Here is an 18,544-nt window from a genome sequence, read left to right on the forward strand (position 1 = left end):
TGCAAATGTTTCTTTATTTCTGAAGAATACGAGTACATGTGACAAGCAACAACAGTTTGATCAAAACGCTCTAGATTTTAACACTTTGCCGAACAACAGCATTCCTGCATTCAAGGTCTCCGTGGTGGTAGGACCACACGGGTCATTTTTAGCAACTGAAAAGCCTGGCAACTCCCACAGACAGACACTGCTGCCCAGTGGTGATGTCATCGCATACCGTAAAGCGCACAGAGCATGTTCACTGAGACTGAAAACAACAAATATTCACACGGAAAATATAGAAATTCTGTACTGCTTTCTTCTGCCGCCTGGTACTCCGAATCACGTTCCATCGCTGACTCGCCCTGGCCATGCACGTTTTCCGAGGACACCAAACTGGGTCAATTACATAACTGTTTTGAATCCAAACAGTTTTCTGTGCCCGATTGATCTTGCCTGGTGCTACAAGAGGACCGGAAGGCAGGGTTCGCACTTTTTGAGAGTATTTCATTGGTTCTAATAAAAGTAAAGTACCTGAACCCAGAACAATTTGACCCAGGTTGGACCAGCCATTGCGAATCACTAGCTGAGCTGTACAGCTGCAGCCACTCACTTGACCAGAGGGGTCGCTATTGTGCAGCAGGGAGTGAGATGCCCACGAGAGAAACACTCACTCCCTGTTTTTTCCACAACACAGCACCTCTGCATTAAGGTAGGCAGTGGTCGTTTTAACCCCCCCCCCCCCCCCTTAAGCCACACAGACGACACTGACCAGTAGCGGAACTTGGAGCCCAGGGTGAAGTAATGCGCGAAGAAGTTCTTCTGCGGGGGGAGGGGGCGGTCGAGGCGGAAGAAGGTGTGGTGCTCCACACACGCCTTCCACAGGTTCTTACAGGCCCTGTAGTTCACCATGTTGAACCCCAGCAGAGTCTCCCGCGTCTCATGCTGGGGAGGGAGATGGAGAGAGAAAGGGCGAGACGGAGGAACAGAGGGAGGGAGATGGAGAGAGAAAGGGCGAGACAGGGAGGAACAGAGGGAGGGAGATGGAGAGAGAAAGGGTGAGACAGGGAGGGAGAGAGGGAGGGAGATGGAGAGGAGGACAGAAATGGCGTCAGGTGACGTGAGGCTTATGGGTATACTCCCAGGGCGGGGGCGTGCAGGTGGATTCTGAGTGTGCGTGGGATTATCACCGTCACACCATCGGCAGTGCAGGATTAGCACATGTAGCCAGCGCCTGGTGTCATGTGAGAGTGCTAATCCACCCCTGCATCATTACTGGTCAAGGTCTTTCCTGACATCATTAGTTCAGAGAAATGGATGGTAAGAATTGCTACCTGGACTGCCTTATTAGAAAAAAACAACATGCGGGAATTTTGGTGCTTCCTTTTTTCTGTAAGAATGAACAAGTTGATAATATGACTATGATTAAAGAAAAGGGAAGTGGGATCTTTTACGCAGGAAATTTGCTCTGACTGTAGATAAGCTATAATGAAATATCCAACCATTTTAGATTTTTTTTTTTTCCCCCCACACGTCAGGCAGGGCCAGGGAAGCGATGGCTCTGACTTTTCTGCGAGACGGAACTTATTCAGTGGGCCAAACGCACCGAACTGGGCCGTCTGGGTCTAAATTATGAATCATGAAGCCACCGAATCCTGCTTTTAGTACAACTGCTTTAAAAGTCTCCCATGCATTTTTAAAGTTGGTGTTTCTGTGTGTTTGGCAGGAGAAAGTGTGGCCTGTGCTTCCCTGCGAGTTTGAGGCCCGTGGTGTTTTAGATTCCTTTCCAGACTGCGCACAGGCCACACTTTCCATGGTCAGTTTGCGCATAATGCGTCCATTATCCATTCTCCATAACGAATAACTAGCAAAGACTTCTCCTTGACTCCTGGTAGGAGTAATAAGTTATGAAGAACAGATGATGGACACAGCACACACCGCATCCATTATCAATTCTTCAGAACTAATAACTCGGAGAATCCTGACAGAAGCAGCAGGTAGCAGCTAAACAGATGTGCTTACGAGACCGTGAACATTCAGCAAACAGTTACCGTTGGAACGATTTTAAATGAACATTCCATTTAGTTTGCCACCAACTTTTAATACAAATGGGTGCGATTTAGGCCAGTAATGCTAGCTAACTGATTTGTTGCTTACCTGTGATTTATTAAAGGTAAGAAGAAATATTATATTGACTAGTGTATCTTAACAAGTGTATCATAACAGCCAAATAGCTGTAAACTTGTTCTCTCAATGTTTTACCCATCAGCAGCCAATTTTGTTTGTGAACTGACAGCTAATGTTAGACAACGTTCATGGCGAACAGAAAGAAAAAAAAAAAACTTTGTTGCCAAAGGTTAGTTAACATTTTCAGTCTTGAACGCACGTCAGATAAACACATTTTTCTCTCACAACCTGCAATACACTCGTTAATGCAGCAGAGGAACACTCAGGGAACCAAACGACAAAACAGCGATTCATGAATTCAAAATTAATTAATGGACAGCGCTACAGATGCTCCTCGTTTTGGACACGCTGAAAGTCTCGGCTGAAATGCACGCTTTCAATATTTAATCCTTTCGTTATCAAGTATAGTCTAGCGAAATTGCTCCAGCAATGCTAATCAAGCCACGAGGCCAGTTTAAATGTTACAGTCCTTTGGAGGTTTGAATTTCAGACCGCGGTCCATGGTAACTGGGCAGACTGTCAGCGTGTACAACAAAGACAGGGCAGCCATAAAAACGGTGGCAAAAGCTGAGAGCCGCAGGAAACGGGATACCTACCAATTCTCTCCGGAGTTGAATAAAAAACTGTTTACATTTAAAAGATATTTTTACAATCTTCAACCTGCGAAAGAACAAGAAAAAAATTCAGTTGTGACCATCACAGACCATTCTCACTTTCAGTACATTAAAGCAGCATTACTCCCAATATCCCTGGCTCCTGACCTAGTTCCCTTTCTCTTACCCAATACATGAGTCAGAGGTGGTCTAAATATAACCTTAAGTTGCCAAATGGACACCGTTCTGATGACTAATGGCAGTTACAGAAGAACACTGTTTATTAATCACAATGTATTAGTCATAAATAGGTTCCCGGAAGAATCTTCATAAGGTAGGGAGGCCTATTGAGGTCACAGGCTTCAAGGACACATGAAGAAGAACTGGATGCATCTATGGCAATGGACAGTTTCAAGCGCTAAAGGCCATTTTATAGTCCGGCCATGTATGATCGCTGACACCAGCGATCATCACAGTTGAGGGTTGGTCGCAACAACTAATCAGCTAGCTTCCCTGTCTTGAGCTCGCAATGACTGCACTTCAGCAATGCGTTCTACTTTTTATACACTGCCAAACTATAAATTGGCCTTAACTCTCTAGCCTTGGTTAGCACAAGTTTCGCCAAAAACGGGTCAGGGAAAATCCGCCCCAGGGATTTTAAGAATCAAGGCACCTCTTCCAACACCCGGTGACATTTCAACACCTGCCATTTCTAAGTTTCGGAAGAAGCCCCCGTAAGTGAAGCCTGCAGATTTGGCTCAGGTGCGGGAGAACTCAGTGGATCTCACTCAGCTCCCAGCACTCTTTCTGCCAAAAAACTGGAACGTTTGCAGATGAACAGACATTACATATCTGCAGTGTTGATATATTGGTACACAGATTACTGTGAAGGCCAATTTATAGTCCAGTGGCAAGAGTGTAGCACGACTGACATCTCAGAATGTTCATGAATGTATTGTCACCCGACATAGACTGTGGTCACTGTCCTTAGCAAAAAAAAAAAAAAATAAAAATAAATAAAGAAGTATAAACGCACTCCAGTCGGCTAGAGTATAAATCAAATGTCGCTGCGACGGCGACATCCAATGGATGTCGCCGGTCGCAGAGACGCTCTGTCACTGGACTATAAACTAGCCTTGAGGCTGAAGAACCCATCTGATGAAACGGCCCTGCAATCACGGTTCAGAGGCCCGAGATGATCCTGGATCAGGATGGACGTGCTAACGTTGAAGCTCTCACTTGCCAGAGTGGATGCTTCTGCCTCGTCCACCTCAGTCATGTCAGACACACGCACGCACGCACGCACGCACGCACGCACGCACGCACGCACGCACGCACGCACGCACACACACACGCACACACGTACACACGTACACACGTACACACAAGCATGCACGCGCACGCGCACACGCACACGCACGCACGCGCATGCACGCAAACGCACACGCACACACGCACACGCACACGCACACGCACACGCACACACGCGCACGTGTGGACGTGCTAACGTTGAAGCTCTCACTTGCCAGAGTGGATGCTTCTGCCTCGTCCACCTCAGTCATGTCAGACGCACGCACGCACGCACGCACGCGCGCACGCGCACACGCGCACACGCGCACACGCGCACACACGTACACACGTACACACGCACACACACGCACGCATGCACACGCACGCACACGCACACGCACACACACACACGCACACACACGCACATACACGCACACATACACGCGTACATATACACACGCACGCACGCGTACACGCACACACACTCTCTCGCACCAAGTCTAGGTTCACCCAAGCTTCAAATCTCAGTCAATCCCTAACCCGCGTCATTATAAGCCTGTTGGTTCACGAACGCATCGGCCGGATTTCTCAGACTCAATAACGGCTTAATTAACAGAGGAATCGAAACTCTGGCGAACTCACCATGGAAAGCAGTTGATTCGTACCCTGTTCTTATAAATGACGATCCCTGCTGACATCACCCCAATTAAAATCTCAGTGTTACTTTGATCCTGGAACAAAAAGAAAGTAGACAGGCAGTCAATCGATGGGAACGGGCAGGATTAAGCGTTTAACCACCCTGATAGAGAGCGAGGCCTACCGAAACCCTGCGGGGTTCGCACCGAACCGCCGCTCATCACAGCCTGAAACCTGGCCGCAGAGGGGTTCAAACGACACCTAAGCCACTCCTCGGATTAACATTCAACATCTTACTCGTCTTTATTCTACCTTGATTTGACTCTATATTTTCATGGAAGTTTGCTGGACTTCCATGAAGTTTGGTGCTTTGCTGTAATGTCTACCAGTTAAATTAAAGCACATGAAAGAAGCACATTTAACTGCCGTGAGTTCTGGTGACAACACGAGCACACAGGGACCTGCACCTAGGAAACGATTGTTCCACTGCAAAAACCAAGTAATAAAACGAAATGAAAAAATCTCAACATGCTCTTCTATTTAGACTTAAAATCGTATTTCCTTAAAAATCTTTTGCTAAATAAGACAAAAATATCGCCAAAGGGTTGAGATGGCGTGACTCATTTCACGATTTGCTAAGGTGGCAAAGAAAATTTCAGTGTGCACTTATTCCTCTTTTTTTTTTTTTTAAGAGAATTTCAATGCTCTAGCAAACAGTGACTTAAATAAGATTTTAGGTCTCATTACAAGGCTAAAATACTTGTGATGGTTTTTCTGTGACGTTATTCTTCACACATTGTGATTCTGTGATTTCCTCTGGACAATGGAGTGTTAAATGTATATGTAAAATAAATCTGAAAGTGCGCGCGCACACACACACACACACACACAGGCGAGACATGTCTCCTGCACTTTTAGATGGCCGTATCAAACTTAACAAAGCCCCCTCACCCACACTCTCCATACACCCGCACCCCCTCACCACATTTTAAACTGAACTTATGTCCCGGCTGTCTTGCGAGTCCAACCAGATACCCGATGCAGTCCCACAACTAGGCTGCTGGAAAACACTAAGGAGTGCGTGAAAGAGAAAGAGAGAGGGATGTGGGTACACAGGAGGCTTTTCGTGGCATGGGGCTGTGGCTGTTCTTTTGTCTGTGCTTGACGTTATGGATAATGAGATGCGTTTGAGATGCATCTTTGCCAGTTGTTATTTTAATATCCGTACTTGTTGTAAGAGGTCTCCCTTGAAAAAGACTACCTGTTTGAATAAAGGAATAATAATAACAATAATAATTAACGTCTCAAACCAGCACAGTGTTAAGCCGAACACTTCAGAAGTGAGGGGAGAGATCGAGCAGCCTAATCTAACGAAGTAAAGCGAATGAGACTCATTTCAGGTCTGAGCAGTGAGGACACAGAACTTCATCCCAAATGACCTCCCGATACCCCGACTCATTCCTTGACGTCCTCAACTCCCGTTTTCATTTTGAGCTGCCGTGCGCAACAAGACCCCCGTCGGATACTCACAGAGAAAAGAAATCATCTTCATACAGGATTTGATGAAGACCTTTTGACATAAGAGCTCTTTGCCATAAAAGTACACAGTAACACAGACTCTGTCTTGCATGATCGTCCGTACCTCAAGCTAACAAATCAGTGGCAAGGCATCCATGAGCTTATATGCTTTAAAAGGTTCCAGGGGTCAGGGCTTTTCAGCACGTATGCATTGATATGACAAGCACATCACCAGATATTCTTAGAGGTAACCGACCACCTTAAGAGGTTATCCTCTACGAACTGGGTTACTGTCAACAGACCTTTCAGAAAAAAAGAAAAAAGAAAAAGAAAAAAAAAAGATCTCTGCTTACACTTTGTTTTGCTCTAGAACTCCACTCTCGGAAACCTGCGTCATTTTACATGTGCAGATCAATATCACGTTTACTCAGAAAAGGCTCTTTGAAAAATTAACAACCCCGGGCTACATTAAAGATGGATGGTTTAGAGTTCTGCATTTGGCCGTCAAGTCTGTATGTGCCGTGTTGTCATAGTGAAAATCTGTGTCTGTGTCTGTAACCTAAACAGACTTAGATCACGCCAATCAGGTTGGTATTGTCTGCGTGGGCAGTGATGAATGCAAATGGGGGAAAAGGCTCATTGGACTCTCGGGGGGTGGGGGGGTCTGGGGCTTGCTGAACACTCACCCTTGCATAGTGCAACTCGACTCCGTAGAGCTCCAACGTGCGCGCAGAGTTAAGGTAGCTGAGCTCAGCCTGGGCGGGGGACAGTGCTCTGTGTGGAGAGAGAGGAGAGAGGGAATGAGAGGGAGGGAGAGAGAGAGAGAGAGATCTGCAGGTGGGGCGGAGAGCGGCGTGTTCGGACAGGACGGGTGCTCAGAGGGACGCCCCGGCGAGCTGCCTGTCACAACGTGTCTGCCGATGCTGCCCACTAGTGCCGCATGTGTGCGTGCGTGCGTGCGTGCGTATCTGGGTGAGTGACATGCATCTCTGTGTGAGATTGCAATGTTTATTTAAGTGCATGTTTGCACCTAGATTTGTTAGTGCGTGCGTGCGTGTGTGCATATGCACACTGTTGGGGAGTGTGTTCGGAGATCACAGGTCAGGGGTCAGAGGGCAGGCCGCGGCGGGTTCTTACGTGTGCTGCTGATGGTGCTTGGCGATTTCCTTCTCAAAGTCCTGGGGCGGGTTTTGGATGAAGCAGAACTCGGAGAGGTAGCCGGGCAAGTGCTCAGAATGACTGTAGTCTCCCAGCTCGGCTGCGGACACAAATCAAGAGAGCATGTGCGTCAAGACACAACGCAGCGGTCTGAGTGTGTGTATGTGTGGATGTCATCAAGACACAACCCGCATTGGTCTGTGTGTGTGTCTGTGTGTGCGCCGTCAGGACACAACACGCAGCGATCTGTGTGTGTGAGTGTGTGCGTGTGTGTAGGCATGTGTGTGTGTGTGTGTGCGTCTGTGTGTGTAGGCATGTGTCTGTGTGTGCGTGTGTGCTTGTGTGTGAGTGTATTCGTGTGTCTGAGAGTCTGTAGGTGTGTGTGTGTGTGTGTGTGTGTGTGTAGGCGTATGTGTGTGTGTGCTTCCGACACAATGCACAACGGACCCCCAGCCCCACCCCCCCCTCCTCTCAGACCCTCGCAAGTGCTCCTTTCCCTTTTCTGCTCCCACCCTTTGTGCTCCGCCGAGGAGCATTAAAGAAAAGAAAACGGACGCTGGCCTTTTTCAGCGCGGGCGGCCGAGGGTTCTGGCCTTCTCCTGCACGTTTCACGAGACGAGAGGGAGAAGTGTGCTCTCCCGCTAACCGCGCGAATAAAACCTGCCCGGAGATTAAAGGGGCTCGGGAGGACAGAGAGGGGGAGGGCGGGCGGAACCTGTTTAAGTGCCTTTCACTCGCGGGGGTAAGCGGTAAATGGAATCAATTAATAAAGTGCCTCCCGCGGCGGACGGTCCGCCGGGTTATTGACGGAGAGAGACGCGTCGATTGATCCGAGCACAAAGAAAACCGTATGGGGGGTGGAGAAGACCGACCTTTGTGGGGGAAACGCAGTCCCAGACCGCACAAATTTTTTAATAGGCGACGCAAGAGATGTCCGTGCACCTCTTTTTAAAGCACTGCAGTCTCGTTGAAGGCAAAAAAATATAAATAAAAATGGAGAAATAAAAACAAATAATTTTATCCCAGCAACCACACTTGGAAACCACTCTTGACCAGTCTTGGAAATAATGTTTGGGGGGTGTGGGAAGAAATAAAAATAAACATGTACAAACCGCCACAGGGAAAGGTTTTAAAACTTCACAATTGTGGAAATGTTAAAATCGCCACAGTTATGAAGGGGGTGGGGGTGGGGGGGGATCAAGACAAAATCCATCCTGACCTATATACTGCCCAAATAGCAGGTTTAAAGCCCCCTGAGAATTTAAGCGCTCTATTAAAGACAAAACAAATGTGCTTTGCTTCCCCCCCCTCCCCTGTGAGGATATTGGGGTCAATATGGAAACAAAGGAGAGCAACTCCCACAATAAATAACCTCATCAACGCACATCATTTAGAGACAGCAGGGGGTAGAAATGGCATAATTATATTACCATTGTGCCCCGGAACGACCATCAGTGTGAGGTTTAGAGGAACAAAGAGGCACATTAAAAACGTTTGCTTCAGAGTGAAAGAGCAAAATGGATCAGATATTCTGAATGCATAAATGTTACGTAAGCGAGTCAAAAAGGGAAATGTATATATAGAACCATGAAAGCATACGGCCAGGAATTGCGTGGATGCGGTGATAAGATGATGGGGGGAAAAAATAGTGCTTTAAATGAGTCAAAAGCAACTTCTGAAGAATTAGCATGTTCAGCGCTAACTGGAGAAACAGTATGGCTTTTTAGTTCCTATAACAAACTGACTTCAGAAGAATTAGCACGTTACCGGTGCCGCTCCTTAGCGCTAGGAGCTAATAACAAACTGACTTCAGAAGAACAACACTAGGGAGACAACCTGGCTGTGGTGCTGTCAGAAGCTTGGAGTGAGCGAGTCAGAGTATGAGGACAGGGGAGGTGTGCGAACAGGAGTGTACTTACACTGAACTGAGAATGAAGCCAGCAGGGCGGCAGTGTTGTGGGGGCAAGGCAGCCTGTGGAGACAAACAAACACATCACCAACTGAGCAACAGTGTTCAAACATCCTCCTGAAACCAGGCAGAACAATTGTTTAAGTGTTCCATTTTTTTTTACACAATACACGTGCATGGATGACAAAAACATTTGTCAAAGAAAATATTTTCTAAAATAAGGGCACTCACTTTTATGTTGTTTTATATCCAGAGACAAAAACTGGCAGGTGTTAGGAGGATAAAGATTGTTACAGCGGCTTCAGAGCGCGGCAGCAGAGCCAAAGCGACTTGAAGAGTATTGGCCGTACGAGAAGGACTCACCTTCCACTGAGGATGTCCTGTTTGATCTGCAGGAAATACTGGTACCTGCAAGAGAGGGGGACAGTATGTTTGGGGGGACGGCAACATAGGAATTATGCATTAACTTCAGTAAACTCTACCTGGTCTCTCACAGACAACCGTGATTACTGTAGGTAGGAAGAACTGTCACGTGGTAACTAGTCTTGGAAATAATAATAATGAAATAACCACCTGGCAGTAGTATGCCTTGCAGTTTACATCCCTGTCTGCCCAGCAAAAACTAACTTCTGAACTTGATGAATCCACAACAAGTAGAGCTTAATTAATTTTTTAATGATGTTTATACATTTCATTAAAGAATTCATGTTCTATTCCTTTGTCATTTGTATTACCTATAATATAAACAACATTACATGTGTCATTACAACCTGAATATTTATTTAAAGGCAGAGTAGTGGAATGATAAGACCAGTACATTTTTAAAATACAATTGCACATGTTTAACCAACATTGTAATAATTTATTTGATTAGCACCATAATTGATTTCTGTCAAACCAACAACAATTGAAAAATATTCAAACAAAAACTGTTTGATACTCTAAAATATGAACTAATAATTACAACATGAACCAAAAAACGAAATAACCCTTCATCAAAATAATTGTTCTCAGCTCAAGTGATTACCAAAACATTGTATGTCACGGCAAAGTTGACCTTTGACCTTTTGGATATAAAATGTCATCACTTGAAGCTTTTATCCGATTAGACATTTGTGAGAAATTGTCATAATTAGCATATTCTTGAATTATGTGCAAAAACGTCTTTTGTGAGGTCGCAGGGACCTTGACGTTTGACAACAAAATTCTAATCGGTTCATCCTTGAGTCCAAGTGGACATTTGTGCGAAATTTGAAGACATTTCCTCAAGGTGTTCCTGAAATATCGGGTTCATGAGAAAGACGTGAAGCCACAGTGACCTTGACCTGTGATCTTTGACCACCAAAATTGAATCAGTTCATCCTCGAGTCCAAGTGGACATTTGTGCCAAATTAAAAAAAAATCCCTCAAGGCGTTCCTGAGATATTGCAAGAATGGGAAAGAACGGACGAACGGACAGACAGACAACAGATGGATGGACAGACGGACAACCCAAAAACATGCAATGCCTCCAGCCACGGCTGTCGCCAGTGCGGAGGTACAGTGGGAGCAATAATTATTTGATCCCTTGCTGATTTTGTAGGTTTGCCCACTTACAAAGAATGGAACAGTGTAGAATTTTAATCATAGGTACATTTTAACACTGAGAGACAGAATATCACAAAAAAATCCACAATAACATCATATACATTTTATAAATTTATTATCGTATTTTTGCATGAAATAAGTATTTGATCCCCTACCAATCAGCAATAATTCTGGCTCCCACAGATCAGTTAGTTTTCCATTAAGAAGCACTCCTAATCTCAACTCACTACCCAAAACACCTGTGTCAACTCGTTACACCGTTATGTAGCTGTATAAAAGACACCTGTCCACACAATCAATCAGATTCCAACGTTTCCACCATGGCCAAGACAAAGGAGCTGTCTAACGACATCAGGGACAAAATTGTAGACCTGCACAAGGCTGGGATGGGCTACAAGAAAATACGCAAGCAGCTTGGTGAGAAGTTAACAACTGTCGGAGAAAATGGAAGAAACACAAAGTCACCGCCAATCTCCCTCGGTCTGGGGCTCCACGCAAGATCTCGCCTCGTGGGATATCAACGATCATGAGAAAGATCAGGGATCAGCCCAGTACTACACAGGAGGAGCTTGTTAATGACCTGAAGGCAGTTGGGACCACAGTCACGAAGAGAACCATCAGTAACACACTACACCGTGAAGGATTAAAATCCTGCTGCGCGCGCAAGGTTCCTCTGCTGAAGAAGGCACATGTACAGGCCCATCTGAAGTTTGCCAAAGAACACCTGGATGATCCAGAGGAGGCTTGGGAGAAGGTGATGTGGTCAGATGAGACCAAAATAGAGCTATTTGGCATCAACTCGACTCGCCGTGTTTGGAGGAAGAGAAATGCCGAGTACAACCCCAAGAACACCATCCCCACTGTGAAGCATGGAGGTGGAAACCTTATGCTTTGGGGGTGTTTCTCAGCTAAGGGGACAGGACGACTTCACCGTATCGAGGGGAGGATGAATGGGGCCATGTACCAGGAAATTTTGGTTCAGTGAGAGCACTGAAAATGGGTCGTGGATGGGTCTTCCAACATGACAATGACCCAAAACGTATGTATGCCAAGGCAACAAAGGAGTGGCTCAAAAAGAAGCATATTAAGGTCCTGGAGTGGCCTAGCCAGTCTCCAGACCTAAATCCCATAGAAAATCTGTGGAGGGAGCTGAAGCTTCGAGTTGTCAAGCGACAGCCTCGGAACCTTAAGGATTTGGACAGGATCTGCAAAGAGGAGTGGACCGAAATCCCTCCCAAGATCTGTGCAAACCTGGAGAAAAACTACAACAAACGTCGGACCTCTGTGCTTGCCAACAAAGGTTTCTCCACCAAGTATTAAGTTCTATTGTTCTATGGATCAAATACTTATATCATGTGAAAATATGATATTACATTTATAAAATTTATATGATGTTGTTATTGTGGATTATTTTGTGATATTCTGTCTCTCAATGTTAAAATTAAAATTCTACACAGTTCCATTCTTTGTAAGTGGGCAAACCTACAAAATCAGCAAGGGATCAAATAATTATTGCTCCAACTGTATAAACTCCATCCTGGATACTTGGGTCAAAAACTTAATAGTTTTCTATATTTTACTTAGCTAGTCTGGTGCATTGGAACTTATGAAATACTATCAAAACTGCAAACCCTGCCTTCTGTTCCTCTTGGTTTGCTCAATTGCTCCAAGCAAGACAAATAGAGCACAGAAAAGTATTTGAATCTAAAACGATTACGTATTTGACGTAGGTCTGGTGGTGAGCTGCCCACACAGATAAACAGCATCTGAATCAGGACAAAGACTCATATTTGAAGGCAGTGGCTGAATCTGCACCTACCCTGCATGCTTACGATCCTGTTTAACAAGCGCTCTCCAGCAATTCCGCTTCTCCCGAGTTTAACACCCCCATCCTTGTCACCTCATTGGCCCCCTGTGGGATCGCCGAATACGGGCACCACTGTGTCAATCAACCTCTCCGAAAAATAAACGCTGGCTAAATGTGCTTTGGGCTTTTTTACAAGGCTGTTAGAGCAGTGCAATCAGCCTCCCGGTCACAGATGGCAGACAGTTTAAGGGCAGTCCATCTTTAAAGAGTAGGGGGAGGGGAGGGTGGTTTCTAGGTTGTGGCCTAATCTGAAATAAGCAAAATATGGGTGGAGCGAGCGTTTCCCTGAGTGAGGGGGGGAACAACACCTTTGGAGAAGGCTGCTACTACCAGACGGGCTTGCGCAGAACGGCCGATTTGAGCCTCTCGGGCCTTCCTGATTTCAGGGGAACCGGAGGAGATGCGAGCGGCCGGCTGATAAAAATAGCGTCAGCGGCAACTGCCATTTTCAGCAAATCCCAGCAACATACACCCCCCACTGCTCAGAGCGTGGGCTACATCCAACAGTCAATCTGCCCCCGGCGTTCCTGGACTGCGCTCTTACCATTACGGACAAATCAAATGCAGGCCCTGACAAGTAAAGATGTGCAACTGAGCCAGCGAACGAGAGGGCAGAGAGATAGGTGCTGGGAGACTTGGCTCACCGCTGCATGCCTGCACTGACGCAACCCGCAACCGGCGCCGCCATTTTGGCTCTGCCTGGGGTTCACAGGCCTTATTCTGAGTTTTACTTCTATTGAGTTCAACTGACCGTTTTAACTAATCTCACGCCACAGCAGGACCGGTGCACGTCAGGCTACACGCTTCATCAGATTAAGGCTGAAAAGGGGGTGCGCGGCCCAGGTCCAAGGGGGCACGGCTGTGTCGGATATCGACTCGACTCCCGCTCTTAATTGCCCGATTAGATAAACGAGCCGGCTGACAGGGTGACGGGTTGTTGCGTTTGATCTTCTGGAAGCGGATGCTCAGAGAGAGACCAGAGGAAGGCCTTTTAACCGCAGCTCTCCAGCACACAGTCAGCAGAGGTAAAGCCGATTGAAAGGGAATCTAAGGCTCCCGCATAGTGGGTCACATTATAATTATAATGTAACGCCACGTTTCCCAGAGACTGTGCTGTCAGGCAACTTCAGGTGTGCCGTGTGAAGAAATTGCAATGTAAAAAAAAAATACCAAAAAAAATGTAATTCACATGAATAAAAATTTTTTTAAAACATCAATGAACAAATCCCATTCACGAAAGCATACAGCTATTAAAACGCATATTGCATCATTTAAAACTATGAAAGAACATTTCGGTCTACTACTGACATCACATCAGCTCACTCGTCCCTGGTTATGGTCATGCACTGTGTTGTACGTCGCGCTGGATAATAGCGTCTGTCAAATGCCTACAGTGTAATGTAATGTAACATCAATGTCAGTAAGTGGCAGGCTTTTGAGCGAGGTGTGCCATGACATTCTGTGAATTTGTGAAGTGTGTCGTGGAAATGTTTGAGCGCACATTTATAAAACATCCACCCGCCCAATCTCACGGCCTGTGCTTACCTTGTGTAATCTTCCTGAAGCTTATTCGGGTCGCTCACAAAAAATTTTACTCTGAAGTTTAAATTGTGAGGAGATCCTCCTGAAATGAAATCGACAGGCAGATTAACATTCTGCTTAACAAACCTAAAGCAAATACAATTATTCATATCAAATTAAAGATTGACCTACTTTTTAATTGTTTTCTAATGGGTTTGTTTGAATCCAGCCACCTCTGTAAAATATTAATGCACAAAAATCAATGAGAGTACAATTCCAAAGACAAACAAATACAACTGAATAATTCAATACATTGTATTCCTTGCAAAAACAAGAACAGATATGTAATTCAATACAGTAACTGAAGTACAAATAAAGATCTCAGTTGTGAAATATGAACCCCGTCCCCACGTAAATTCTTTCAACTTTAACAACCTGAGGGCCCTTATCACACTCCCGTTACACTTCCCCAAGGACATTTACCACACTCCCCCAAGGGCCCTTATCACACTCCCATTACACTGCCCCAAGGGCCCTTATCACACTCCCATTACACTGCCCCAAGGCCCCTTATCACACTCCCATTACACTGCCCCAAGGGCCCTTATCACACTCCCATTACACTGCCCCAAGGACATTTACCACACTGCCCCAAGGGCCCTTATCACACTCCCATTACACTGCCCCAAGGACATTTACCACACTGCCCCAAGGGCCCTTATCACACTCCCATTACACTCCCCCAAGGGCCCTTATCACACTCCCGTTACACTGCCCCAAGGACATTTACCACACTGCCCCAAGGGCCCTTATCACACTCCCATTACACTGCCCCAAGGACATTTACCACACTGCCCCAAGGGACCTTATCACACTCCCATTACACTGCCCCAAGGACATTTACCACACTCCCCCAAGGGCCCTTATCACACTCCCATTACACTGCCCCAAGGCCCCTTATCACACTCCCATTACACTGCCCCAAGGGCCCTTATCACTCATTACACTGCCCCAAGGGCCCTTATCACACTCCCATTAAACTGCCCCAAGGACATTTACCACACTGCCCCAAGGGCCCTTATCACACTCCCATTACACTGCCCCAAGGGCCCTTATCACACTCCCAGTACACTGCCCCAAGGGCCCTTATGACATGCCCCAAGGGCCCTTATCACTCATTACACTGCCCCAAGGGCCCTTACCACCCTCCCATTACACTGCCCAAAAGGCCCTTATCACACTCCCATTACACTGCCCCAAGGGCCCTTATCACTCTGCCCCAAGGGCGCACAAGTTATACATTAAAAAAAACCCCAATTCTGTTATGGTTCCTCCACAAAGCCTCAGACTGGAGGCAAAGTTCTCACCGGACTATCAGAAGAATCGTCGGCAAGCTGCAGCCCAAAGTAGTCCCTCTCCGTCAGCTCCAGGTGTTTGAAGACTACATCCAGCAGGACCTGTCCTTGATCGTGCTTCTGCAGAGCGTGCCAGGCAGAGAGAGAAAAGGAGAGAGGAGAGAAGTTTTAGGCACAAGCCCCTGTCACATCGCTATGTCCTGGACTGCCAACAGTTTCCAATGCTCAAGAACCCCGCCCTATATCGGATAAAAATATTTTATCCACTTTAAAACTCCGGGTATGGCGATCCTGAGACATGGAATTGTCTTCCTTTGCCCATATAACCCTTTCCCTGTTTTCCACAGATAGGAGAGTGCTGTCCTGCCCACATATTGCACAACGTGAATTATGGGTAAATATGGGCGTCTCTCTGGCTCGGCCACACAGCTCGTACACTGAAACAAAACTCCATGGCATCTTCAAAGCCTGCAGACTGCCGTGTTTTGCTGGGACCGCTTGCAGGGGTCCGCTAAAGGCCATCACAGAAGATAAAACACCAGCAGGAAGAGGATGGCAAAGTGGGAAATAACAAAGGCCAGAAACATCAGGCTGGATTTATGAGGATGGAACAAACACAAACACACACCAACACACACCAACACACAGCAACACCCACACACGTCTCTCACACCCACACACACACACACACACGTCTCTCACACCCACACACACACACGTCTCTCACACCCACACACACACACGTCTCTCACACCCACACACACAGCTGTTGTGACCCGTAGTCTTACCCACTGCAGTGAATTAATACACTAGGTTAATTGGGTTATAAATTTAAAGCGATTTCGATCAATTAACTGCCTGGCAGAAAATAAGACAACAGAGAAAGAACTCCGCAGACAGAAAAATCAATGGCTGCTTTAAACTGACCTCAAGTCAATCTCCACGCAGGCGGCGGTTGCAGCCGCATTGCCTCTCGCAGTTAGGACAGCGAGCGGCCCAGTCGGGCGTCTAAACTGCACCATGACGCGATGGCACTACTACTGAAGGGGACATGTGACCAACCCCCAACCCAGGCAGCACGTATTGCAGTGAGGACTGAGAAAGAGCCCTGACGCACTGTCATTTCTCATTCACGCATGCTAATGCTAGCGCATGTACACTTCATACACTGGTCATTCAGCCAGAGGACTGGGTGGAGAGGCTGAAGGTCCTGTCCAAGCGTACGAGTCTCAGAGAGGCCTGGCGACGGCGCACTTAAAGGAAGGTCAACGTGACTAGGGGGCGGCATCTCCGGAGGTCATTTACGCACGGAGGAACTTGTGCGAGATGTAACCCGATCGGCGTATCACCCCGAGCGTAGGGCTCCACTGTAACACAGGGCTGAGTGTGTCGTGGGCATTCCACCCGATCTTTAACGCTCTGCGCGTGTGTGTGTGAGGGTGTGCATGTGTGTGCGTGTGTGTGTGTGTGTGTGTGTGTGTGTGTGTGTGTGTGAGAGAGAGAGAGTGTGCACGTGTGAGAGAAATGCGCAAGATCATTTGAAATGATTTCAAATAGAGCAAGAGCAAAAGGGAAAATGGATTTAAACTGTGGCTGTGATTTTCTCACACAGGCAAAAAGAGAGAGCTGAAATTTGATTTGGAAAAGGACACGTTTACATAGCAGCTTCCTCTGTCATCCCTTTTCTCTTATTAAAAGCCCTTGCCTCCAAGCTGCTGCCCCTGACAGGCGCTGTTAGTGGGGCTAGCCGCCCGGAGTGCGCTTTTTGCAGAACTGAAAGTTGGGGCAGTGGCGCTGCCGAGCTTTTTATAACAGCCCCGTATATCCAGCTGTCTCTAGCTTTTCTAAAAGTGTCAGGGCGACGAGCAGAAGCAGGCTTTCAGGACTGGGGCCATGCATTATTCACAGAGTAAGCGCTGAACACGCGGGCCTGTTTCCAGCCTGGTAGGGCGGCCCGGCGTCCGCCCAGGGGCGGGACAGGCCTAGAGAAGAAAGGGAGAGAGAGGGAGTGGTGCAGAGGGGAGTGAGAAGGCGTGAGGTGAGAAGGAGAGGTGTGCAGAGAGAGAGAGGGAGATATGGAGAGAGGTGTGGAGAGAAAGAGGGAGAGGCAGAGATTGGTAGAGAGGGAGATGCATAGAAATAGGGAGAGAGTGGAGAGGGGAGAGGGAGGGAGAGATGTAGAGAGGGAGAGAGGTGTGGGGAGGAAGGGGGAGGAGGAACGCACTCCACTTTCAGACCCTGGGGGGACATAATTTCATAGTTGTGGGGGGAGGGAGGGGTGGGGGGGGCTATCTGGCAGAAGGGCTGCACTCGTACTTGACTGACTGCCCTTCCAGCCCCGCCCCGCCCCACCCACATCAGCCTCGCCCCACAACGACTAGCACCGTCACCTGACAGGGCATTACCTCTATGACTGTGTCGCTGACGGAGAGGGATAAATAATGTAGCGGACATGAATGAAAACGCAACACCTTGTGTACGAATGAATAAATAAACCGTCTGTGAGGAGTCGACCTGCCAAAGAAGACAGGCCTCCTCGGTGAGTAGGGGTATGTATGTCGAGATGGGGAGGAGTCGAAGGGGGTGTCACAGCACAGCGGCCCCCGGCGGCCAATCAAACTGGGGGGGGGGGGGGGGGGGGGGGGGTGCAGGGAAAGGTGGAGGGAGTGGTCTGGAATGCAGCCACAGAGGGGACACAAGTCTTGATGCCTGACTGAAGCAGTGTGGAGCCTCTCTCTCTCCAACCGCCTCCCACCCCCTTTTCTCTCTCTCTGTCCTGCATCCCCCTCTCTCGTCTTCTCTTTCTTTCCATTTCTCGTTCTCTTCCTTTCCCCCTCTCTTTCCCCATCTCCCTTTCTTTCCTTCTCTCGTCTTCCCTTTCTCCCTCTCTCTATCCCCATCTCACTCTTTCGTTCTCTCTCTCTTAGGAATGTTTGAGGAAATG

At 47.3% G+C, this 18,544-nt stretch overlaps 1 protein-coding gene across 1 annotated transcript in view; it reads right to left on the reverse strand.

The window, feature by feature from the left end:
• The window catches only part of ptpn4a (protein tyrosine phosphatase non-receptor type 4a), an 82,470-nt gene that overhangs the window by 24,709 nt on the left and 39,217 nt on the right, over nucleotides 1–18,544 (reverse strand). The window contains exons 3-12 of the mRNA XM_061233814.1: nucleotides 15,613–15,720; nucleotides 14,438–14,480; nucleotides 14,270–14,348; nucleotides 9,634–9,678; nucleotides 9,281–9,333; nucleotides 7,341–7,461; nucleotides 6,890–6,977; nucleotides 4,692–4,780; nucleotides 2,763–2,826; nucleotides 752–924 (exon numbers count right to left, since the gene is read on the reverse strand). Of these exons, the coding sequence (XP_061089798.1) occupies nucleotides 752–924; nucleotides 2,763–2,826; nucleotides 4,692–4,780; nucleotides 6,890–6,977; nucleotides 7,341–7,461; nucleotides 9,281–9,333; nucleotides 9,634–9,678; nucleotides 14,270–14,348; nucleotides 14,438–14,480; nucleotides 15,613–15,720 (863 nt within the window). The remainder of the gene's footprint in view (nucleotides 1–751; nucleotides 925–2,762; nucleotides 2,827–4,691; nucleotides 4,781–6,889; nucleotides 6,978–7,340; nucleotides 7,462–9,280; nucleotides 9,334–9,633; nucleotides 9,679–14,269; nucleotides 14,349–14,437; nucleotides 14,481–15,612; nucleotides 15,721–18,544) is intronic.

Source organism: Conger conger, chromosome 3, assembly GCF_963514075.1.
Source record: "Conger conger chromosome 3, fConCon1.1, whole genome shotgun sequence".
Lineage (NCBI taxonomy): Eukaryota > Metazoa > Chordata > Actinopteri > Anguilliformes > Congridae > Conger > Conger conger.